Source organism: Chenopodium quinoa, unplaced genomic scaffold (assembly GCF_001683475.1).
Source record: "Chenopodium quinoa cultivar QQ74 unplaced genomic scaffold, ASM168347v1, whole genome shotgun sequence".
NCBI lineage: Eukaryota > Viridiplantae > Streptophyta > Magnoliopsida > Caryophyllales > Amaranthaceae > Chenopodium > Chenopodium quinoa.
This window is the reverse complement of record NW_018744466.1, coordinates 1,008,884-1,034,342: the sequence shown is the minus strand read 5'-3', so window position 1 is coordinate 1,034,342 and position 25,459 is coordinate 1,008,884. Positions and strand designations below refer to the sequence as shown.

The 25,459-nt window shown below is 42.2% G+C and overlaps 1 protein-coding gene across 1 annotated transcript; it reads left to right on the top strand.

The window, feature by feature from the left end:
- Positions 1–24,165: 24,165 nt before the first annotated feature.
- On the top strand, positions 24,166–24,870 carry LOC110697536. Its single transcript, XM_021874902.1, has one exon. The coding sequence runs from the start codon at positions 24,166–24,168 to the stop codon at positions 24,868–24,870; it is 705 nt and encodes a 234-aa protein (XP_021730594.1).
- The last annotated feature ends 589 nt before the right edge of the window (positions 24,871–25,459 follow it).

Below are 25,459 nucleotides of genomic sequence, written 5' to 3'. Positions count from 1 at the left end.
AGTCCAATAGGAGTTATAAGACCTTTTGCATTCAGTCGGTCAAATGCGGTGTCATAACTCATACCAATAGGAGTAAAGTTCCTCTTAAATGGTTTCTTTTGTCCTTGGTTGTTCATAGCAAGGACTTCACTCAAATTAAAGGTGCTAACATTGTTTGAGTGGGTGGTTTTGGAAGAAGAAGGATTGTCGTTCTTCTTGCCTTTCTAGCCACTATTGGAGTTATTATTAGCAGCTTTTAGCTTAGCAAGGTCATCTTTAATGTTAATTCCAATGTCATAGACGACCTTGAAGGTGTGTAGATTATTTTGATACTTGAGATGCTTGGAGTACTTCTCTTGAAGGTTCTTGATGAACAACCTCACAGATTCTTTCTCGCTTGGTACTTCAATCATCCTAGCAGAGATTTCTCTCCATTTATTGAAGAAAGAGGTAAAACCTTTATTCTCTTTTTGTTTAAGTATTTCAAGTTCCCTATAATCATTTTCAACTTGAATATTGCACTTATACCTATCAATGAAAGCATTTATGATTGATTCCCAAGTAGAGGTTTTCTCTTTGTCAAGGGAAAAGAACCATTGTTGGCAAACGGTTTCAAGAGATAAGGAAAATAAAGAAGGAAATACTTTTTTATCAATACCCTTAATACCATTATTGTTTCAAAAGATCTTAGATAAAAATAAGGGTTGTCAGTTGCTTTGAATTTTGGGATGTCGTTGGCATTGAACTTCTGCGGAAGAAGATCCTTGTCCACTGAAACCCCTTGTGAACTAATGCCCTGAAACTTGTAGTCACTAGATAGCTTGCTCAATCTTTCTTGCATGAGGTCCATTTGTTGTTACTTCACGGGATCATTAATTTGAAGGGTTAAAGCCTTCAACACTTCAGTTGTGTCAATCAATTGATTCCTAAGTTCGTTGACTTCTTCTTGATTTGCCATTATCTTCTTAGCTTTCCTTTTTCGAGCGATTGGTTTGTCAAAAAGTTGTACTTGGATGAAAAGGTTGTCTTTGATCAAACGCCCTTCCTTTCTTGACCACGCGCTGTAAATTAAACCATTTATTTTAATGACTTGACTCAAATTGACCTTGACTTTACGGGTTTATAAAGAAAAAGAAAAAAGAAAAAATAGGGTGTATATTTTTGGGAATCAAGTATAGGGTTCAAACAAGTGGTTTAATTGGAGGATTAGTATCCCACTTACCCCCCTAAAAAAATGACGGAAAACACGCGCATACAAGACTCTCTTAGACATGGTTAAAGTATATATACATATTAGTGTGTGCTTTATATTATGAGTGCAAGTGACATGCTTTGACTCTTATGTAAGACCATAGGACTTAGTGTCTAGACTCAATTAAGGACTTAACAAAGGTACTGTTATTAACAAAATAATCGAATTAATTAGCAAACTGTTTAATTAGACTCATAGCGATGACTCGAGCAAAATACCGAACTGTCACCAAAGCAACAAGACTGTTGCCACACTTTGCAGTGCAGCGGCCAGGCGTTGCACAACAAAGTGTGGCGGTACAGTCCAAATCGTGGCGTCATTGCTAGAACGTTGATCGGGACTGCTTTCAGTATTTTATCTCTACGGGACATGCCTAAAGTCGTACTAAGTCAATTCCGATTAAATTATTAGACTTTAATTACTCAAATTAATTAATTAATTAATTAGGCAAAGTCCTTTTAGTCATTAATCAGTTTATTTAGTATTAAACACAAGTCAAACAAAAGGTTAGGAAAAATACATAGAGTATGCACAACAAATAATGCATAATTAGGCAAGTAGGCACAATATGATGCAATGAGTTCGCAACCTAACCATAACTCTAGTTCTCTAAAGTTTGGGATATGGGTTAGCCAAAGAGGGTCCATGGTTAAATGTCCGAATGCACCGCACGCAAGCCTTACCTTTTGAAGGGTTGGCGCGAGTGGATGGGACACCGAGAGTTAAAAACTAGCTTCCATGGTTTGGTGAATTCAACATTCTCGGATGTACCCTTTGTTGCACAGAGCATTCAATCAGGTAGATGGAGCATGAATTCCCAAAGGGTTATGTACATATGTAGAACACATATGGTTTCAGAATAGTGAGAAAAACTCAATCAGGAAGAAGGATCGAGCAAACAGTGCTAGAAACTGGTCAAAATTAGAACGCATATTTCTGGCTCGGTATTGGAAGAACTTGGCGCCAGCGAACAGAGGTCGTCATCGAGGATTTTACTATATCGCCAAGCGACACACTACGGATGTTTCTACATGCCTCAACAACTTTCTGTGCTCGATAAAATTTTCTAGTTTCGCGCAGTATTATTTCGATCCTAGTTGTGAAAGATATTCCTCAAATTTCCTACGTGTAAAAATCCTATGTTTTAACTCATTACGGATGGTCTTTCCAATGAGATCTTTTTTATGCATATGACAATGATGTTAATCAAAATTACGCAAATGAAATGCTTAGAACTTTTCGAGTCTTATCCACTCATTCTAAATCATTGCCAAAATAAATTTTAGGAATAAAAATAGAAATCCTCCCCAGTGGAGTCGCCAAAAAATGTCGGGAATATTTCAAGCATTACCCCAAACTTGAACCCCACTGTGATCATACACTTAAGCATGGTGGCATCCAAAGAGAAGGAAGCTAAAGCAAAAGAGTCGCCAAAAAGTATTAGGAACTTGTAAACCGTTCACAGGGTGAAGGTTAGACTCCACAACGATCCAGGAGATCGTTAACTCTAATAGGTATGGAACCATGAATGGAAGTTCGGGGATGAAGGTACAAATTCAATCTAAAAGAGAAAGAACCTGCCCTAATAATAGGCCTCTACTTTATTGTGATCGTATTCATGTGCGCTTTCTGACTAACATGCAATCATTTGGTTTAACCCTAAACCTGTTTAATCTATGTTGGTTGAATATTAATGCACAAATAAAAGTATTATTGGCGATCACTTGAATTATAATCATATTAACCCTAAACAAGATTATTAATTATCTTATTAAGCATGATTACAAGTACAAATTCCCTTTAAACATGCATAAAAGGCGTGATCAAGCAATAACAAAAAAAATATCAAGCAACATAATAATAATCATCATAAAAATAATCATAATAATCCCACCTTTGCTCGGTCTTCTAAAAATAATCCCATTTTCCATTATTCTAGAAATAATCCCACCTTTTACATTAATCTTCTTTTAACAAGCCCTTTGACTTGTTACTTGTTCTACCGGTTAGATAATTTTCTTTTCTTTTTTTTTTTAGAAACATGTCTCCTCTCCACCATCACCACTGCCAGTCTTCCCCCCAACACTAATGGCCAACCAAAATAAGCCCACCTCCTTTCCGACCACCCTGCACCCATTACTACCCCCCTTACCTCTCCCCAATAGCCACCTCCTCACCACCACCAAAACCACCACCATCGCGTCGCCCCAGCACAACAATTAACAATGTTTAAATTAAGCCAAATCACCAATTGAGTTGACGATAAAGCCTTTAATTATTAATTTAAACAATCCATGTTACCTTACAAGTTGCTTTAATGGGGGAGAGAAAGCTCACAGGCTGCTCTGATGGTCAACTTGGAGTACATTCAATGGAGAAAAGGGAAGGAAAAGGGGTGAGATTGTTTAAGTGAAAAAGAAGAAAGGGAAAAGGAAGGGGAAGGTGTCGGGTTGGTCATGCGGCAGGGAAGGGAATGGATCGGCTTAGGCTGGGAGGGTGGGGCTGGTCAGGCCGGCTGCCATGTGCTTAGGCTATCTCCGGTGAGGGTAAAAGGAAAGGAAGGGTGGGAGTTTTTTTTTTTTTAATCATCCAAAAAACCAATTAGATAGCAACACCTGTCAAGTTACCTTCTCTAACCAGTTGCCAACCTAATAAAACCGGTCAAGGCTTGTTAAAAGAAGATTGATGTTAAAGGTGGGATTATTTCAGGAATAATAGAAGCTGGGATTATTTTTGGAAGACTGAGCAAAGGTGGGATTATTCTTTTCCATTTTTCCAAGAAAATAATCATGTTAAAGCATAATAATAGCAAGATCCTAGGCATGATACTAACAAGATTAATAACAAACCCTAACATGTCACTAAAAATTAAAAATCAAAGCTTTAACCCTAACATGATACTAACATGAATATTAGGATAGGAAGCATCACAGGAATCATAATAAGCATACTTGATATTATAACCTTTTCCCTAAACATAATACTAGGAATCATTGTTGTTTTGGGTGTTTTTGTCCCTTGGGAGAGTTACAGCACAAAGACTGATCCGGAGTGAGCTGTACCTGCAACGGAGACACCGGTTGGGTGGTGCTCCGCCTCCGACGCACAAGTTAGAAACTTGAAGAGAGAGAGAATAAAGTGCGGAAATTTAGGTGGGTATCTGTTCGGATTCCAAGCTCAGGTCTTTCTCTGATGTGAGAGAATACAGATGTAATAAATGATTGAATGTGTCCCCCAAAATGGGGAAATATCTCCCTATTTATAGGGTCGTTGGAAAGTGTGCCCCTATCTAGGTCACCTGACCTAACTTTTAGTGGGCTGCGCCGTAAAACGGCGCTTCTAGGGATTTGGGCCCTTGAAGGCCGCCATTTCAGAAGCGTATCTGAGGGAGCCAAGTGTCAAGAAGATGTTTAAGCCACGTAGGCCATCCTGAGCTTGACACGTGGCTTCCTCTCATTGTTCCACGTGTCTAGGGTATTTTTACCCTAACATTTGTCCCTCACAGATCGCACGTGCATATCACGTGGGACCTGTGACACGTGTCCACCTTTCATAGGTGAACAGTAACGGGTAAATTTGTGAATTTAAAATCAAAGATTTCCCCCCACTTTCACTTTCTATAAATAGAAAGTTACCCCCCTCCTTTTCACACCTTACGTTCACATTGACTTTTTACAGAGAGAAAAAAAGATATTTTAGAGAGAGATTTTCCTACTCACGTCTGCGTCATAGCAAGTTTTAAGCTTCCGAGTGCTAGCAGTTCATCACCCGGTTCACCGGCTGTAGCGGTTTTCAGATTTTTCTAGAGTAAAAGCGATGTAACCGCCTGTACCTTTTTAGCTTTCCTCCCTTTCAATTTGTATACCATTTTTTCCGCCTGTATACCCGGATTTTTCAGAGAATATAAACGAGTTCCCAATCCACCCACTCGGCACTGCCTAGGACACTCAGCCGATCCCCCGGAACGGCTGAGTCTAGAACAGGGGGTGCCTCTTCTGGACTGTCGGAACCAATTTGCTCATCTCCGAATTCCTCCCTCTCTGTGTCTGTGCAGGACACAATGGCCAGAATGAAACAGACGGCCAGGCGGTCTAAGAGCCGGCGCACTATGAGAGTGTCAGCCGATGAGGTTTTCCCGGAAGGGGAACAGAGGGATTGGGAGGAGAGCGGATCTGACGAAGAGGCTCCCTCTACCTCCGGGAGCTCTGGGATAAGAGAGGTAGACGGCGAGGGAGCCTCCTCCTCTAATGAAGCCGGCGGTGCTAAGGCCGGCCAAGGATCAAGAGCCGAATCTTCCGGCTCCGACCAGAATGATTTTGCGGCTGACTATCAGCAGCCGCCCAAGGTTGCTGACAACCCCAACCCCAAAAAGACCCGGATGCTGCCGAGTAATATCACCCTCCTTAATAGCGAGTTCAGGGCCTTCAAGGAGAAGCACCCCTTTGGAAGGGGTTGGGAGATTATTGTCACTCCGGCTGATGTTGTAATGGCCTGGAGTGACGACATTGACCATGCAGATGATTACTTAATCTGCTACGAGGCGGTTATCAAAGCCGGCTTCCGGTTCCCCCTCCACCCCGGGATTAGGAAAAACCTCAAGGGGTACGATCTGGGGGTTTGGCAGCTCACCCCTAACTCGTGGGTGAATATCTTAAGTTACATCGCCGCCTGCGAGTTTCAAAACTTGAACCCCAGTTTCTCTTCCTTCGCTCACATGCACTATTTGAGCATGGTACACTCTGACCACCCTGCCCCAATATTTGATGACTCTGGACAAGGTGTTCAAATGGTCCGGGTGGAAGGACAGGTTTTATTTGGTTTCTTCCCCCACCCTAAGACACAACCGGACACTGCGCCGGTACAATGCTGAATCGGCCCTTCTGGAACATAAATGCCCTCTCCCGGCGCTATCTACTAAGGCTCGGGAGCAAATAATGGAGTCGGGATTCTTTGAAACAACAACTGAGCCCATGGGGGATGGGACTCACATTATTGTACCTATAAACTGGATTCCCCATCCGGACTTCTTCAAGGACGAGTGCTTCTTGTCCGCCTGCGGGCTGAGTACCACGTTTCCAAGGGGTAGAATACTTCTCATCCGGAATGATTGTTATTTTATTTTAATTGCAAACTTGCCTTAGTTTTCTCTAACTTTAAATTCTTGTTCTTGCAGACGAAGCCTTGAGGATGGTAGACCAGGAAAAAACTCCGGCTAAGTCCGCGGCGCTGCTGCGCAAGGAGGCGGCACTTGCCAAAAAGGCAGCCGTCAAGGCTAAAGATTTGAAGAAAGGCGGGGTAAGACCGCCTGACTTTATGTGTTTGCATTTTTTTTTTTACCGGTTGGGTATACTTACCCTTAGTTTATTTCTCAGGAGTCCGTCAAGAAGATTCCACGATCTTTCTCCAAGTTGCTCAAAAGGCAAGGAGATGATCTAGAGAAGACTCCGGCTACTAAAGCCGCCTGGAAGGGCCCTCCTCCTCCCAAATCATCTACCCAATCCGGTCTTCTAACTACTGGGGGCAAATCCCTTGTTGTACTGAGAAAACTGAGCGAAAGCTCAGAACGCTCACAGCAGAAAGCGCCGCATGTCTCTACGGCATCGAAGGGTGGCGAGCCACCTGAGGTTGCAGGCGGTGCAGCAACCAGTGGGGAGGGGAGGAAGTCGGAGACCCATCCGGAAGCCCAAGGTAAGGAACGAATTGAAATACCTTGGCTACTTGATTTTATGAGAGTCAAGACCAAGGTTGATCCTTCAAAAGGGTCGGTCAGCAGCCGCCAACGGATGAGTACCGACTACACTGCTTCTATCTCACAAAGCAATACTTTAGATGCAGATCTGACTTCTGACGAGCCGGATCTTGCAAGCTTTGCTAAACGGATGGTGAGGACCCTCACCCGGTCTGAGAAAAACTCCATACCTGATCTGCAGGTCGTGGACTTCGACCGGATAATGGGTTCTCTGGCTGAGGTAAAAAAAAATCCCTCTACTCTAATATCTTTTATCTTTAATTTGGCTAAGTAACTCATAAACCGGTTGTTACTGTCTCAGGCGATGCTGAGAGTGGACAGTCTCCGAGGCCCCTTCAGGTGGAAGCAAGAATAGGTAAATGACGCCAAACGGAGGGCCCTAGAAAACCTCAACTTTGCTGAACATTCTGATTATATGTGTAATTTAAAGATTAAAGTAGTAGAGTTGAAACAAGAGGAGCTGATCCGGAGTTTGACGGCTGCAAACGATGAAGCTAACAACCGGGCTGATGACCTTGATAAGCAGCTGAAAGATGCCAAATCAGTTCTCAAGGCATTAGAAGATGCTGACAAGGAGAATTCCCAACTCCGAACAGACAATAACCGCCTGAGGGTCGAGCTCATCAATCTGAGAAACAAGCAGTCGGACGAGCTGGCCCAAGAGCAGAACAGGCTGACTAAGGAAAATGAGCGGGACAACTTGGCGCGACTGAATATCACCTGAGGCCTCCTTTATCCAGAAATAGACTTTGAGGTCTATAAGCTGAGGTATGATTACGCCACTGTGGTGTATGATGCCCAGCAACTGGGTGATGCTCCACCGCCTCGCTTCAAAGACTGGGCTGCTGAGCAGGGATATGAAGTCTCTGATGACGAGGAGCCGGCGGCGGATGATCATAACGAAGGCCAAGCCATCCAGACTCAGCCGGAGCAGCATCCACCTCAGCCTTAGGCGGGCCTCCCCAACTTCTGTGGCAGTATGCCAACCATTTTCTTTACCGGCTTGTATGTCGTGTTTTGTTGTATCTTTACCAACCATGGGGTTGGATTAACATTTTTTACTTTTTTGTTTCTTCGCCGGATGTAACTCCGGTTAAAACATATTTTAGCCTTTGAGCTAGTTTAAATATTTAATGAAGTATTCCGGCTCAGCCGGTTGTTTATACTTGTTTGTGTTTGAGTTTTTCAATTTGAATTTTGCATCTGTTTGCAATTCTTTAATATTTTGCCTAACTTAAAAAGCATGTGGCAATTTGCAATCCGGATGCTCTTACCCCTGGACGGCTGTGTGGTTGGTTTTATTTCAAGTTGATTGATTGGCTTGAAAACACTTGATACTAGGAGAAGTATGGAGTGTTTTTAGGCCAATCAATCACAATGGTGATTGCCCCAAACCAAGTGCACAGCCGGCCATAAAAGTGGGTGCTTTGAGCTTCTTATCCAGGCGGTTATATTCCGTCTGGGGTTAACACGTAGCCATTACACATAACCTTTTGCCCCAATAGGGGAAGTTAGTGCAAATTTGGAATAAACAACCTAAGTAAGAATTTCAGCCGATGACCGACTGATGCCTCAGGGCATCCGGTACTCGGTTACTCAATCGTTCTTCATAGATTATTCTGGTCAGACGACTATGAGTTGACCAATTTGGTCGTTCAATTTTTGTCGTCTGCATGGGTACGTAGAACCGACAAATAGTCTGTTCTCTGCGACGATTGCACCCGGAAGGGTGTCGCTGGACGCCTTTGTCCATGTTGGGACAGGCGATTTAATAAAATGAGCAACCATCCGGCCATTTCAGCCTTTGGTCTTGTTTAGGACCGGTTGTATAGCCACTAAGCGTTTTTGTGCTTAGTTTTTAATCGGAGCATTGGCCGATAGTTATTACAATATTGAATTTGCACCAAGTGTCGAACTTAGTTGTTTAAACAAACGAGCATGTCTGGGTATTACCCAGACGAACAGGCAATTATTAAATCATACTAAGTATCAAACTTAACTAAACAATGGATCCATCTGAGTATTACCCAGGCGGTCAAACAAATGTAACCTTTACTAAGTATCGAACTTAGTTAGGTAAATGAAGAATTCGTCTGGGTATTACCCAGATGGATAATCAGAAAACAACAAATCAATTTTGCAAACAAAGTCTGAATCTTCATTAATTGACTCACTGTTTACAAAAAATTTACATTCTCAGAAGTAGTACTTTTTCAGATTGTCTACATTCCAAGTTCTAGGCAGGCGTCTGCCGTCTGGAGTTTCCAGGCAGTAGGTGCCGTCCCTTACCTCTTCATAGATCCGATAGGGGCCTTCCTAATTTGGAGTTAGCTTCCCCAGCTCATTGGCCCTACCGGTTGCCTCCATTTTTCGTAACACTAAGTCGTCAACTTTCAAGGGACGCTTGTGTACTTTTTTGTTGTACGTTCTAGTCATTCTCAAACATTAAATCTCATGACGCAAGGCACTGTTTCCCCTGCGTTCCGGGAGGGAGTCCAATGCCAGCCGCATGGCCTCTCAATTTGCCTCTTCATCATAGAGCATAACTCTGAGAGTCGGCTCATAGTGTTCAATGGGCAAGACGGCTTCAACACCGTAAACCATGAGAAATGGAGTTTCATTTGTTGCCCCCCTCGCTGTTGTCCGGATGGCCCATAGGACATGGATTAACTCTTCTGCCCATAAGCCACCGGCTCTTTCTATTTTCTTCTTAATGCCGTCTGAGATGAGTTTGTTGAAGGCCTCAACTTGGCCATTTGCTTGGGGCCGGCCGACAGATGCAAAATAGCTTGAGATTCCCTGATCTCCCAACCAAGTTTTTAGCTTAGGCGTCTCAAACTGAGGGCCATTATCAAACACCATAGACATAGGTACCCCATAACGGGTGATAATGTTTTTCCAGATGAAGGAAATCACGTTTGAGGTCTTGATGTTTTTAACTGCCTTAGCCTCCATCCACTTGGTGAAATAATCCACAGCCACCAAGATGTAGCGCTATCCGCCTGGAGTAGGCGTGTAAGGACCTAGAATGTCCATGCCCCATTTTGCAAATGGGATAGGGCTGTGGATAGCCGTCAGATCAGTAGCCGGACGGTGAATAAGTCTGCCAAATTTTTGGCACTTGTCACACTTATTTACCAACTCCTTGGCGTCTGCCTCAAGGGTAGGCCAAAAATAATGTCGTCTGGCTCTAACGGCTAGAGACCTGCCGCCTATATGGGAGGCGCAGAATCCCGAGTGCAGGTCCTCGAGAACTTCCTTCCCCTTCTCAGGGGTGGCACACTTCAACAGGGGCTTAAGAAACCCTTCCTTGAAGAGTTCTCCATTTTTCAACTCGAAGCTTGCAGCTCGCTTCTTCAAGACGGTTGCCTCCTGTGGCGAATCAGGAAGCGTACCGTCTGAGAGGTAAGCCCAGATGTCATCCATCCAGGTAGAGCTTCGGTCCAAAATTCCAATGGGATCTTCATAGATGCTTCTCTTTTCAAGGACTTCCCAAAAAACTGACCGAGGCGTATCATGGCAGGCGGAGGATGCTAACTTTAACAATGCATCCGCCTGGTTGTTTTCTGACCTAGGCACTTGATTCAGCCGGAATTCCTCAAGTGCCCCGGCCTCTTCTTTGACTACATGAAGATATTTGATCATAGTCGGATGAATTGCCTCATAGGTTCCCTCATACTGGATGACGACCAATTGAGAGTCAGAATAGGCGTCAATTTTAGTTGCCCCTGCTGCCTTACACATGCGGATTTCGGCTAGCAGGGCTTCATACTCCGCCTCGTTGTTTGAGGCTTGAAACTTAAACCGCAGTGCATATTCAAATTTGTCCCCCTCAGGGGACTCATATATAATTCCTGCACCGCAGCCGTTCTTCGTCGAGCTTCCGTCTACATGCACTTTCCAAACCTGGTCAATATTATTCGGTTGCACCGGTCGTGTCATTTCAACAATGAAGTCGGCAAACGCCTGACCTTTCACTGCCTTTCTAGGTTCAAAAGAGATTTAAAGACTTTGCATTTCAATAGCCTATTTGAACATTCTGTCGGATGACACCAAAGTAGACATTGGCCGCTTGAGGGGCTGGTCGGTGTAGATTACCACCAGATGAGCCAGGAAATAAGGTTTCAATTTCTTGAAAGCCATATACAGGGCAAGGCCAAATTTTTCTACCATGGGGTACCGGAGCTCAGCATTTTTTAGAACATGGCTAATGAAATAGACCGGAAGCTGAACTCCGTCTCTCTCAGCAGGGAGAACGGCGCTGAGGGCATGATCCGAGACGGTTAGGTACATGTATAACACCTCTCTAGGTAGTGGGCTAAAAAGCCTTGGCAAAGAGTGCAAGTGTTCTTTCAGCCGTTGAAAAGCCGCCTCAGTATCATCCCCCCACTCAAATCTGGTCTTCTTCCTGATTGCTTGGAAGAAGTAAAGGCATTTGTCACCTGACCGGCTGAGGAATCTCCCCAAGGCGGCCAGGCAACCGGTTAGTCTCTGCGCTTCCTTGACAATGCGGGGTGACTTCATGTCAATCACTGCCTGTATCTTCTCAGGGTTAGCCTCTATCCCCCTTTGATCAATCAGGAATCCGAGAAACTTCCCAGACTCAACACCAAAGACGCATTTCTTAGGATTCAACATAACCTTATGCTGCCTGAGTGTGGTGAAGATTTCTCGGAGATTAGCAAGGTGATCCGCCTGCTGTTTGGATTTGACTATCATGTCATCAATGTATGCCTCTACATTCCTCCCAGTTTGATTAATAAAGACCGTATTAATCATCCGTTGGAACGTAGCCGGCGCATTTCTCAAGCCAAACGGCATCACCGTGTAACAGAATAGCCCCTGATCAGTGACGAAGGCCGTTTTTTCTTCATCTTTCTTCCATAGGGGTATCTGATGGAAGCCGGAGTAGGCATCCATAAAACTCATCAAGGCATGCCCGGCTGTTGAATCGATCAGACTGTCGATCTTAGGAAGCGGATAACTGTCCTTGGGACATGCCATGTTGAGATCTGTGTAATCAACACACATCCGTCAGGTTCCATTCGACTTCTTTACAAGCACAAAATTTGCCACCCAGTCGGGGAAATTACATGGCTGAATGAACCCAGCATCCAACAGCTTTTTTACTTCGGCAGCTGCCTCTTGACTTCTTTCCTCACCGTGATTTCTTTTCTTTTTCCGGATAGGCTTCTTTTTAGGATCCACGGCGAGCTTGTGGACAGCAAGATCCAGGCTGACGCCTGGCATCTCTTCCAGTTTAAAGGCAAAAATGTCTTTGAATTTTTTCAGCAGAAGGTGCAAGTTTGTACCCAACTTTGCAAAAGCAACCGTCCCAACCTTCACAGTACTCTCCGGACGGCTGTCGTCCAGAGGCATATCAATATGTTCACCAGCCGGTTGGGGACGGAGCTCATCTGACCATTCACCGGTCAGTGATTGCTATTTTTTCTCTTTCTTTACCTCCACCAGCAGAGGTGCCTTTCTTTTCTTTCCGGCTGCTAGTGGGGCAGGGTCGGCATCCTTGACCTTGTCAAGGTCTATTGGTTCCTGGCCGCCTGGGGCCACATTGTCTCTGACGGCTGAGAGATAACACTCTCGGGCCGTCTTCTGATCCCCATTCAGGGAACCAACAGTGTCGTCATCCATCTCATACTTGATGAGCATGAGAGACGGGATGATTACTGCCTTGGCTACATTGAGGGTCGGCTGGCCAAGGATAATGTTGTAGGCGGTTAACTCCTCAATGACCAAGAATCTGACGACAATATGTCGTCCTTGGCCCTTCTCTCCCAGCCGGATGGGTAAGTCAATTCTTCCGGCTGGGTAGACCATCCCACCCCCAAAACCAACCAAGGGGTGGGTGACCAGATGCATGTTGCTGACGTTGTATTTCATCTTTTGCAAGTACCGGAGGCTGATGATGTCTGATGAGCTGCCGGTGTTAATAAGGATTCTTCCAACCAGCTGGTTGGCGATGTTACATTCAATGACGACCAGGTCATCATGCGGACGGCGGACGCTGCCCCTGTCCTTCTCAGTGATCAAGACGTCTGGGAAGGAGGTGCTTGCAGACGCCTGCTCATCATCATCCTTGTCCATCTTTCGAAGATGGCTCTTGGTGCCCCGGATGGTTGGGCCACCACAGGAGAACCTGCCTGCTATTGTGTAGATCGGCTCCTTGTCGGTATCCGAGCTACTAGCAGGCTGGGGGGTAGTCTTGGAGGAATGACCCTTATTCTTCTTCTTTGCCCCGGCTAGGGATTTGGAAATGTAGGACTTCAACATTCCCTTGTCAGCCAGACGGTCCAACGCCCTTTGTAGGCTGAAGCAGTCGTTGGTGTCATGGCCAACTTCCTCATGGTATTGGCAAAATTTATTTTTGTTCCTTTATTGAATGGAACTTTTCATTGGATTCGGCTTCTCTAGGGACAGTCGGTCCTTAATTTCCATGAGGATGGAATTGCAGTCCTTGTTAAACTCGTACTTGGGGATGTACGGTTTAAACTCTTTCTTCTTCTTCTGGGACGGCTGGTCAGAATCACTAACCGCCCAGATTTCTTTTCTCTTCTTGCTATCTTCTTTCGTTTTGGCTGGCTGGGCAGGCCGGTTGTCTTTCTGCTTGTCGGACTTCTTGGAGTCCAACTGGTTACCAGGCGAGCAGAGGTCAGTAGCTTGAATGTAGCTTTCCGCCTCCTTCAGAGCCGCTTGTAAGGTGAAAGCCCCTTTTCTGACTAGGTCGAACTTAAAAGTTGACCCGTCTCTCAAACCTTTGAAAAAGTCTGTAAAAGCTACCTCATTAGATAGTCCTTGAATCTGAATTCTAATGACATTGAACCGCCTGACATAGGAGCGCAGCCCTTCTCTCTCCCCCTACTTAATGGTGCTCAAGTCCAAGCTTGTTTTCTTAGCAGGGATGTTCATTGAGAAGTTTCAAGCAAATAGGAAGGCAAGCTTCCTAAAACTGTCAATGCACCCGGCTGGCAGATTACCAAACCATTGTTGGGAGATGCCCTTCAATATAGCCGGGAAGCAACGACACCAAGTGGCATCATCCAACCCCTGCAGATACGTGAGGTTGGTATAAGCCATGAGATGGTCTTCCGGATTGGTGGTACCATCATAGGTAACAACCAACACATTCTTAACCTTGGCCGGCTGGGCCGCCTCGGTTATCTCCCAGGTGAATGCAGAAGGTTGTTCACCCAGACCGAGCAGACGGAGCTGCCATTCCAGTGGCTGGACATTTGGATATGCCGCCTGGCCTCCACAGAGAGTCTGCTGCATAAAGTGAGGGGAATACTGTCCGTAAGCCTGAGTAGGCACGTACGGTACAGCTCCAATCATATGAGGGCCAGAATGGACGGTATTACCGCCTGTCTGGCTCTCATGCAAGGAAGATGCATTCCCTGCAGAAATGTTGTTGAAGTTGTCTGGAAAGTTCGACGTTGAAGCCGACTCAGACAGCGATTGGTTTCTCTTCCGGTTGATGATCTCCCGGGCATCAAGAGATGATTTTGTACTTCTCACCGGCTGTTGAGTCCGGCGGGGGTTATTGATATTCCCCTTAGGATAAAGGATTTTGGACCAATCAATTGTCCCGGCTGCTTTCTCCTTTGGATGAGGAGTTGCTTGCCGATCTTTAACTGACTTCCCCTTTTCTAGAGGAGTCTTCTTGGCCGACTGACCTCTACTTGGGCGAGCCCGGCTCTAGGTGATCAGCTCTTTAATTTCACCCTTGAAACTTGTCATGAACCTCATGAGTTTGTCTCGGGTGACAGGTGCTGATCCTGCGGCCATATGGTTTCCCCTTCCAGCTGCCCAGGGGGTCTACTTGCACCCGCCTGGGAGGCACCCCGCTCCAGAGTCTCTCTGGGCTGGATGCGCTTGATTCTGAGAGAGTCGTCATCGGCTGTAAAGGTCTCGACCTGGGGATCTTCATCCTCCTGGTCTGTAAAGACTTCTGGGTCATCACCCAGACGGTTAGGGGGTGGTACAGACTCTTGAACCATCTTCGAGGTACTCTCCCCACAGACGGCGCCAAATGTTTTGGGTGTTTTTGTCCCTTGGGAGAGTTACAACACGAAGACTGATCCGGAGTGAGTTGTACCTGCAAAACAAACAGAGAAACCACTTGGGTGGTGCTCCGCCTCCGACGCACAAGTTAGAATTTGAAGAGAGAGAGAATAAAGTGCGGAAATTTAGGTGGGTATCTGCTCGGATTCCAAGCTCAGGTCTTTCTCTGATGTGAGAGAATATAGGTGTAATAAATGATTGAATGTGTCCCCCAAAATGGGGAAATATCTCCCTATTTATAGGGTCGTTGGAAAGTGTGCCACTATCTAGGTCACCTGACCTAATTTTAGTGGGCTACGCCGTAAAACGGCGCTTCTAGGGATTTGGGCCCTTGAAGGCCTCCATTTCAGAAGCATATCTGAGGGAGCCAAGTGTCAAGAGGATGTTTAAGCCACGTGGGCCATCCTGAGCTTGACACGTGGATTCCTCTCATTGATCCACGTGTCTAGGGTATTTTTACCCTAAACAATTGTTGTCATTCAAAACATCAAGCATCCTAAAATGATACTAGGAATCAAAAAATAACAACCTAAGCATGATTTCTATATCATAATATCAATTAAACAATTAAATTATTTACTTGGATGCCTCGTACCTCTTTCTAATAACAAAACACACTCGTTAGTAACTTCAAGGAAAATATGAAATCTAACAATTAAATTAAATAATTGAAATAGAGATTTGTGACCAAACCCTAGAAATTAAAACCTTTCACGTCTAGGGCGAAGGCAACTTCAAACTTCGCTAGGTGTTTCTAGATCTTGTGTATGCGGAATTTTGTATGCAAAAGGCTAGGTTAGAAAAGTGAGAGAGAGTAATCAAGTGATTCTTGATGAGAATTGGTGAGAGAGAGAATTCCTAAGAATTGATGATTGAAAACGGAGGTTTTAGGAGGATATTTATAGAGAAAATCAGTCGGATATGATAAAAAACAAATCAGAGTTTCGAAAAGAATAAAACACGACCGAAGCGCCAAACAGGCGCATGTCGCGAGACGACAGACTTGTCGCCAGGCGCCAGAAACAATTTTCCACGCATTTTCTTATTTGGTTAAAATTTAATCATACGAGGGGGCAATATCGTATTTTCCTTAAAAACACTTCTTTTATTCTGATTAAAACTATTAAAAGTCAACTAAAGTCAATTTATCAATGCTAATTAAATTAGGAATAAAAAGAACCTTCTAGAAGATTCTAGAAGACTATGATCAATTCTAATCGCATTAGGAATGATAAATCAATATTAGGCCCTCCTCTAGATCATTGGACCGCATATAAATATCAAACTGGGCCCAGTTTAGTAATTTGGCCATAACTTCCTCATTATTCATCGGAATTGGGCTTATAATATATCGTTGGAAAGCTCTTTTTGAACCCGACCCAACTACACCATTATTGGACCCTTTCCATGTGCCATACCAAACTAGATTGTCTGTTTTCTTAAAATAGGTTTTCAAAAACAGAGAGAAAGAAAAGAATTAAAACTAACCGCAACACTAGACTTTCCACACTTTCACTTCATTCGATTATGATTCGACGTGAAAGGTACTCATCACTGGGTTTGGTTTTGGGGAGACACAAATGGGTGTGTACAGCACATAACTGTGAAATGTCATTGGTGGACAATACCTCAGGTACTTATTGACAATGGTTCTGCCATCAATGTATGCCCGTATCGAGTTGTGACAAAGCTGGGTTATCAAAAAGAAGATTTGACACCTTCAAGCCAGGTTGTTAGGGCTTATGAAAATGCCTAAAGAGATGTTTTGGGGTCAATTGAGTTACTTTTTGAATATAGGCTAATGGCTAGACATGTTGAATTTGTAGTAATTGACATTGAAGCATGCTTTAACCTTTTGCTTGGAAGACCTTGGCTTCATGAGAACAGGGCGATAGTTTCTACCTTACACCAAAAGGTGAAGTTTCTCACGGATCATGGTGCAGTAACACTTGTGGGTAATCTAGAAGTTATGAATGTTTCTAGTGTTGGAAAATCGGTGCTCCACTTAGATGAAGAAGAGGGTAGTCAATTAGACGGATTCACTATTCACAATATAGGATCTTATTCAATTGGCTCATGGAAGGAAGAAGAAGAAACCAAGGAAGATCTGGAAGAGGACTTAGAGGAAGATTAAGAAACTGAGGAAGATCCGGAAGAAGAAGAAACTGAGGAAGATCCAGAAGAAGAAGAAACTGAGAAGATCTAGAAGAAGGGCTTCAAGCCGATGACAATAACTGTGAGGTTAATCCTCAAGAAGTTAGGGGTGGAACAAATTGGTCCAATGAAGACGAGGCAAAAAAAGAGCCTAAAACTCAAAAAGACAACGATCCATGTTTTAGAGGAGAATCTTGGACAACTAATTCTTTTAGACAGGGTCATGATTAGGGATCTCGGAAAAGTTCTAGGACCGAGGATTTTGATTTGGATTTCGATGTCCTGTGTTATAGAAGGTTAATACACCCAGAGGAGTTGATTCTTTTCCCTAACTACAGGCATGTAGATCGTCATCTTAATCTCCCCCAGTTCGAGAAGTTCAATGGGTTGGGATATCCCATCCTCCATTTATACAACTTTGTGAACACCTTATATCCTTTAAATGTTCCAAAAGAACATTTTCCTATGTTATTCAACAGAAGTCTAGATGGACCCGCGTTATCCTGGTATTATACCTCAACGGCAACAAGTAAAGGTTCTTAGGGAGAAATAGCTCAAGCATTCAGTGATTGGGCATTTTAATTTCGACAAACTGACACCAAAAAAATGAAGCTAGTGAATATGGAGCAAAGTGATCAGGAATCATTTTCACATCACTTTTCAAGATGTTCTTACATTCGGGCTCAAATTCATTTTCCCATTACTGATCGGGAGTTCATGTTGATATTACTAAAGATGTTAAATGATTTATATTATCGTCATATGGTCTCCATCAAATACGCCGACCTCTCGCACATGGAGAGACATGGTTACAAAATTGATGATTATCGACTACAGGAAAGAAGGCCTAGCACCCTCAAGGTGAAAGAGCTAACAGGAGGATATTCACTCGAATCGACAAACCATTGAGTGTGGAGTATGATCGTTTGAGCAGAAAAGGTATTCGTCGGGCAAAAAGCTATGTGTATTCATTACCACCACATGGACCCGATATGAGACAATATTGTAGTTATTGTCATCAATTTGGGCATAGAACAGATTCATGTTATGACCTTAGGTGTGCAACCCAAGATATCATTTATCGTGCTATCATCACTCCAGCCCATCCTAAGTCTAACGCACCAGAGAAAAACCCGGCACATCCACATGCCTCTCAAGATGATTTGTTCCTTCAATTGCTCGAAGAAGGTCGTATCAAGCCACTACCTCGTCGAGCAGGAGCTGATCCTGTTGGGCCAAATCTCAACAAATATTGTCACTACCATCAGTTACATGGCCATGATACTAGAATGTCACGCCCTTAGTTGGTGTATAAAGTGCACAACTAGAATTTCCTGCCCGAATCAGAAAGTGTCCATAAATGCCCTTTCCATTTTGACACGCGAAGACGATCCCACTCTTTTGATTGCTCGTCACTATTCAGAAAATATATCTCAACAAGACTACAAGAAAGACTGTTGAAAACCTTGAAGCCTATAGAATCTCTACATGGGGAAGGAAGCATCTGCAATAACAATATGGTGATCTCTATCTTACCCTCCATCTAGAAGGATGGATGAGAGGGGTAGTATGAACTTTGTAAACCAAGCATTTTTTTTTCTTTATATTTTCTTTTGGAAAAACGAACTAGGTAAAGCTTGATCCCTTAAAGCACTATTCCTTTATTATACACAGAAATTGTACTTGCACGCACATTGTTATTGGGGTACATAAGCAACTTTGATCAAGTGCAGCTGTTTTTTAAAAAAAAATCTTTATTTCTTCCATTATGAACTACGACGGGTTTGATTCTCCAAAAAAAGAAAAGAAGAGAAAATACAAAATCTATCTGGAGATACGTAGGCAGCTTTATGGCACAACCCCGAATAATTAAAAGACTTTTGGAATGAACACCCCGCTAACATATCTAACTTAACATATTTCTTTTAAATGTTTACCAATTTTTTCCTTGCATGAATTTTTACATTTATCATTTACTTTTTATTTTCAAAAAAAGGAGGAAATCCTAATCTCGAGTATGTCTTGTTTAGGTATCCTTTGCTAATCAATGACTAACCAATCTCAAAATTCTACACTACCCCCGAATTCCATTCAAGAAATCCAAGATCCAATACCACAAACACTTGCCAGAGGACTTCAATTGATGTTGAAAATGGGTTATGTTTCAGGAACTGGTTTAGGACGGAATGGCAAAGGCATCAGGCACCCAATCCCAATAATTGATAAGCAAAATCGTCACGGTTTGGGTTTCAATGAGAAAATGAGTTCTAAAGCTATGAAAAGGAAGTCTCTCACTTTGAAAGGGCAATTTGTGTTGCAAAACAACACTGAGCCATTTTTTGAGTTTTTTGAACCTTGGTGTGACTTGGTGTAGACACCCAATTTTGTCTCCCCAAAAACCAAACCCGGTGATGAGTACCTTTCGCGTCGAATCATAATCGAATGAAGTGAAAGTGTGGAAAGTCTAGTGTTGCGGATAGTTTTAATTTCTTTTCTCTTCTCTCTATTTTTGAAAACTTATTTTAAGAAAACAGCCAATCCAGTTTGGTTGGTCCATGATATGGGTCCAATAGTAGTGTAGTTGGATGGGGCTTGACAAGAGATTTCCAACGATATATTATAAGCCCAATTCCGATGAATATTGAGGGAGTTATGGCCAATTTACTAAACTGGGCCCGGTTTGAGCCTTATGTGCGGCCCAATGATCTAGAGGAAGGCCTAATATGATTTATCATTCCTAATGCAATTAGGAATGGTTTTAGTCTTCTAGATTCTTCTAGAAGGTTCTTTTCATTCCTAATTCAATTAGCATTGATAAATTAACTTTTGTTGACTTTTCAGAGTTTTAATTAAAATCAAAGAACATTTTTGAGGAAAAGATACGATTTTATCCTCCTGTATGGCAAAATTTATCTGATTTTCGAAAACGCGTCAAAAACAGGACTAGCGCTGGCGTTGGCGCCTGGCGCCAATTAGCCAGTGTTGGCGCCAGCTCTGTTTTAGGTGCGCCAATGCTTTATTTTGTTATTTTATCTTTTTGGCTAATTTTCTCTATAAATAACGTATTAAAAACTCCGTTTTCATTCATCAACAACCAGTTTTAATCTATATTCACCTACAACCAGTTTTTTTAATTCTCATTCTCCTTAATCATTCACCATCTCTTATTTTCTCTCTTCTTCTAAATTAGCTTTTTACATACAAAATTCCGCATTCACAAGATCTAGAAACACCTAGCCATATTCGAAGTTGCCTTCGCCCTAGACGTGAAAGGTTTAATTTCTGAGGGTTTGGTCCCAAATCTCTCTTTCGATTATTTAATTTAATTGTTTGTTTATTATTTTCCTTGAAGTTACTAACGTGTGTATTTTGTTATTAGAAAGAGGTATGAGGCATCAAAGTAAGTACTTTAATGATTTTTATTGATGTTATGATGTAGAAATCATGTTTAAATTGTTATTATGATATTCCTAGTATCATGTCTAAGATAATTTTAATATTAAATATGATTTTTTCGATGCTTCCTATGTTCTTCCTAATATTTATGATCGTTAGTATCATGTTAGGGTTAAGATTTGATTTTTATTGCTTAGTGACATGCTAGGGTTTGTTATTAATCTTGTCAGTATCATGCCTAGGATCTTGCTATTTTTATTATGCTTTAACATGATTCATAATTGTTATGATTATGAATATAATTTTATCATTGCTATGATTATTATAATTTATGATGGTTATGATTGTTATTATGATGATTATTGTTTTGATTATTATTTTAATCACGATTATTTTTAGGAAATTTTGATTTTTACCACCTTCAAATAACCACTTAATTGAATTTACCACCTCCAAAAAAAAAGATTTACTTTACCACCACCAAAATTTCCAAAAAATCGATTTTACCACCAACTACCAAATTCCGTCCATGAATCCGTTAGTAGGGCCCACATTTTTGACGTTTCTTCTTCATCTTCCCCGATCTTCCATGTCAACCAACCAGCAACGAAATCAACTACCTCGGTTGGTCGGAATTTCGTGTGGGTTTCGCGTCTGGGTGGTGGTGGTTTCGAGTCGCGATGGTTTCGCGTCTGGCTGGCGTGGTTTCTGGTGGGTGGTGGTGGTTTTGAGTCGGGGTGGTTTCGCGTCTGGGTGGCGGTTGTTTCTGGTCTGGGTTTGGATGGTGGTGGGGTTGGTCGTAGCTGTTAGGTGGTGGCTAGGGTTTTGAGGTCGGAAATTCGTGGAAAGGGGTAGAAATCGGTGCAGCTGTGGTGTGCGGTGTGGTGGTAGCGTTAGGTGGTGGGTTGGTCGTAGCTATTAGGTGTTGACTAGGGTTTTGAGGTCGGAAATTGGTGGAAAGGGGGTCGAAATCGGCGCGGCTGTGGTGTGCGGTGCGGTGGTAGCGGTTAGGTGGTGGGGTTGGTCGTAGTTGTTAGCTGGTGGCTAGGGTTTTGAGGTTGAAATCGGTGCGGTGGCTGTGGGTCCCGACGGTGGCTGGTAGCGGTTAGGTGGTGGGGGCTGGTTGTAACGGTTAGGTGGTGGGGCTGGTCGTAGTCGGTCCGGCGGTGGGGGTCCCGACGGTGGTAGCAACCATCGGTTGCTTGATGGGGATTTTTTATTTTTTATTTTGTTTTTTTTATTTATTTTTTTAAAACTTAACCAATAATATGGCGACACGTGTGCAAGGTAGGCCCCACTAACGGATTTTTGGACGGAATCCGTTAGTTGGAGGTGATTGGTGGTAAAACTGATGTTTAATTTTTTTATGAGGTGGTAAAGTAAATGTTTTTTTTTTTGGAGGTGGTAAATTCGACAAAGTCGTTATTTGAAGGTGGTAAAAATCAAAATTTCCTTATTTTTATTATAACTTTATAATTATTATTATTATTATTATTATTATTATTATTATTATTATTATTATTATGTTGCTTGATGCTTATTTATTGTTATTGCTTAATCACGCCTTTTATGCATGTTTAAAGGGAATTTAATACTTGTAATCACGCTTAATAAGATAATTAATAATCTTGTTAGGGTTAATTTGATTATAATTTCAAGTGATCGCCAGTAATAGTTTTATTTGTGCATTAAATTCAACCAACATAGATAAACATATTTAGGGTTAATCCTATTGATTGTATGCTAGTCAAAAAGCACACATGAATACGATCAGAATAAAGTAGAGGCCTATTATTAGGGCAGGTTCAATCTCTTTCAGGTTGAATTTGTACCTTCATCCCCGAACCCTTAATTGGTTATAGACCTTATGAAGTTGACGATCTCTTGGATCGTTAAGGGGTGTAACCTTCACCCTGTGAACGGTTTACAAGTTCCTAAAACTTGTTGGCGACTCTTTTACTCTATCTTCTTCCCTTTTGGACGTCATCGTACTTTAGTGTATGATCACAGTGGGGTTCAAGCTAGGGGTTTAAAGCTTGAAATATTCCCTACACTTGGATAAAAAGAAAATTCTCCCTGGGTTAGAAATTTTCTTTGCAAAAGCAAGGAATGAAGAATCTATTAAGAAATGGTTCGATAAGAAACCAGTATTTAAGAAAGATATTGATTGGGCTGACCATCTAAAGCAAGGAGTTCTAAGAGGCTTGTTTTCACCAATTTTTGATTGTGAAGTCCGATTCGATCCCATTACACTTATCACTCCAATAAAAGTAGAACTTTAAAACAATATCCGTTCCGAAACTCAGAACAATTCCTTCCTTTCCCCGAACTATATCCTGTTCAATCCTCTACTTCAGATGGTTATGAAACCAATAGCTCATCATCTAGCCCATCATCTATCCATACATTTCCTGATATCTCATATCATGAAGATATCGAAGGAGTTGCTTGTAAACATATTTGCGTACAAGAAATTAATCTTGATGATGATGCATTTTCTAATAATGAACTTTTCAATGAACCTAAATCATGCGTGACACCCATGAAAGAGTCTATAACTGTAAACATAGGTATTGATAATGATGTAAAAGAAGTCAAGATAGGATCGTCCCCTTCCTTTGATGAACAAATGCATTCATTATTTTACTTAAAGAATATGTGGATGTGTTTGCATGGTCTTATGCTGATATGCCTGATGTCGATTGTAGTATTGTTGAACATCGTATACCACTCTACCCTGATAGCAAGACAAAGCAACAAAAGCTTCGTAGAATAAGACTAGAAGTTAGTCTCAAAGTTAAAGAAGAAATTCAAAAGCAACTTGATGCCAACTTCATCAACCCAATCAAGCATCTGGAATGGCTGGCGAATGTAGTGGAAGTGCCTAAAAAGGATGGAAGGGTCAGAGTGTGCATTAATTTCAGGGATTTAAATTCAACATCACCGAAAGACTATTTTCCATTACCCTACATTGATCTTCTAGTTTATAACACTGCCGGATACGCCATGTTCTCATTCATGGACGGATTCTCAGAGTACAATCAGATACTCATGTCAGAAGAGGACATGTCAAAAACTTCTTTTATTACCCCATGGGGAAACTTTTATAATAGAGCAATGCTCTTCGAATTAAAGAATGCTAGGATACCTATCAACGGGCTGCAACGACGATTTTGCATGATCTCATCCATGATATTGTGGAGGTCTATGTTGATGACATGATTGTCAAGATTCATGATCGTGAGACACACATTGATGATTTAAAATCATTTTTTGAAAGAATTAGGAAGTACAATCTGAGATTGAATTCTCAAAAATGTGTATTTGGAGTAACTTTGGGAAAACTTTTGGGCTTCGTTGTGAGTCAAGACGGAATTAAAGTCGACTCTAACAAGGTAAAGGCCATACAAGAGCTTCCTCCACTAAGAACGGAAAAGGAGATTCGGGGATTTCTTTGTGGAATTCAATATATTAGTAGGTTCATATCACAATTGACAACCCGATGTGAACCTATATTCAAGTTACTTAAGAAAAATGTTCCTACAAAATGGAATGACGAATGTCAGGCTTCATTCGATTCAATGAAAGAATACCTCTCCAATCCTCTAGTTTTAATGCCACCAAAGCTGGGGCAGCCCTTGATATTATATCTTACTATCACATAAACGACCACGGGAGCTCTCTTTGCACAATACTAAGACGGTACAAGGAAATAGCTATCTACTACCTCAACAAAAAGTTTCTGGAGTATGAAACTAGATACACTCCTTTGGAAAGAGCTTTCATTGCCCTTATTTATGCAACAAAGAAGCTTCGACACTATTTGCAAGCACATACTACTAATCTGGTTTCGAGGTTAGATCCAATCGAGTACAGTTTTGAGAAGACAATCTTGCGTGAAAGAATAGTAAGATGGCATGCGATATTGCAAAAGTATGTCAAAGGGAAGGCTATATATGAAGTTTTGGCTGATGGACCTATATCGGGAAATGAATTTGATGATGACTTTCCAGATGAACATATTTTCTGTCTTAGTACGTCACAATGGAAGATGTATTTCGACGAAGCCTTTAACGGGAGGGGCAATGGTGCAGGAGTATTATTGATTGATGGAGTACATATTCCCTTCACTGTGAAACTTAGTTTCCCAACAACGAATAACACAGCTAAATATGAAGCTTGTATATATGGAATCAAAGCAACATTAGCAGATGGTGCAAAAAATCTCACGGTATACGGTGATTCTTATCTCATAATTTCCTAGACTATTGGAGCTTAGAAAGTTTGGGACAAAAGGTTACAAATGTACACGCAGTATCTTCAACAATTTATCCCATTCTTTGAAGAAATAGAGTTCAAACATCTCCCTCGCGAGCAAAATAGCTTCACCGATGCTTTGGCAAATCTTGCGGTAAATTTGACTTGGGACAATGATGTGAAGGTACAGTCGGTAATGGTTGTAGAAAAAGAAATTACAGTGGTTAATTTTGAACCAACAACTGCCCTACTAACCTAAGAAGATAGTGAGGATGCTTGGTATTAAGAAGTATCTAATTGATGGAGAATATCCTGAAAGGAGTCACAAGAAGGATCAGTTGGCTATTCGAAGGCTAGCTTCTCATTTCACAATAATAAAAGGTTTGTTGTATCATAAAAGTTTCGATGGAAACTTGCAATTATGCATCAATGGGGAACACACACAAAGGATCATGGAAGAAGTACAAAAGGGAGAATGTGGGCCTCATATGAATGGACGAATGCTTGCTGGGAAGATTCTTTGATCAGGGTATTATTGGACCACCTTAGAAAGTGATTGCATCCATTTAGTACGAACATGCAAAACAAGTCAGCTA

Coding starts and splice junctions, on each gene's coding strand:
- LOC110697536 (XM_021874902.1), top strand. CDS start 24,166: ATGTCAGGCTTCATTCGATTCAATGAAAGAATACCTCTCCAATCCTCT.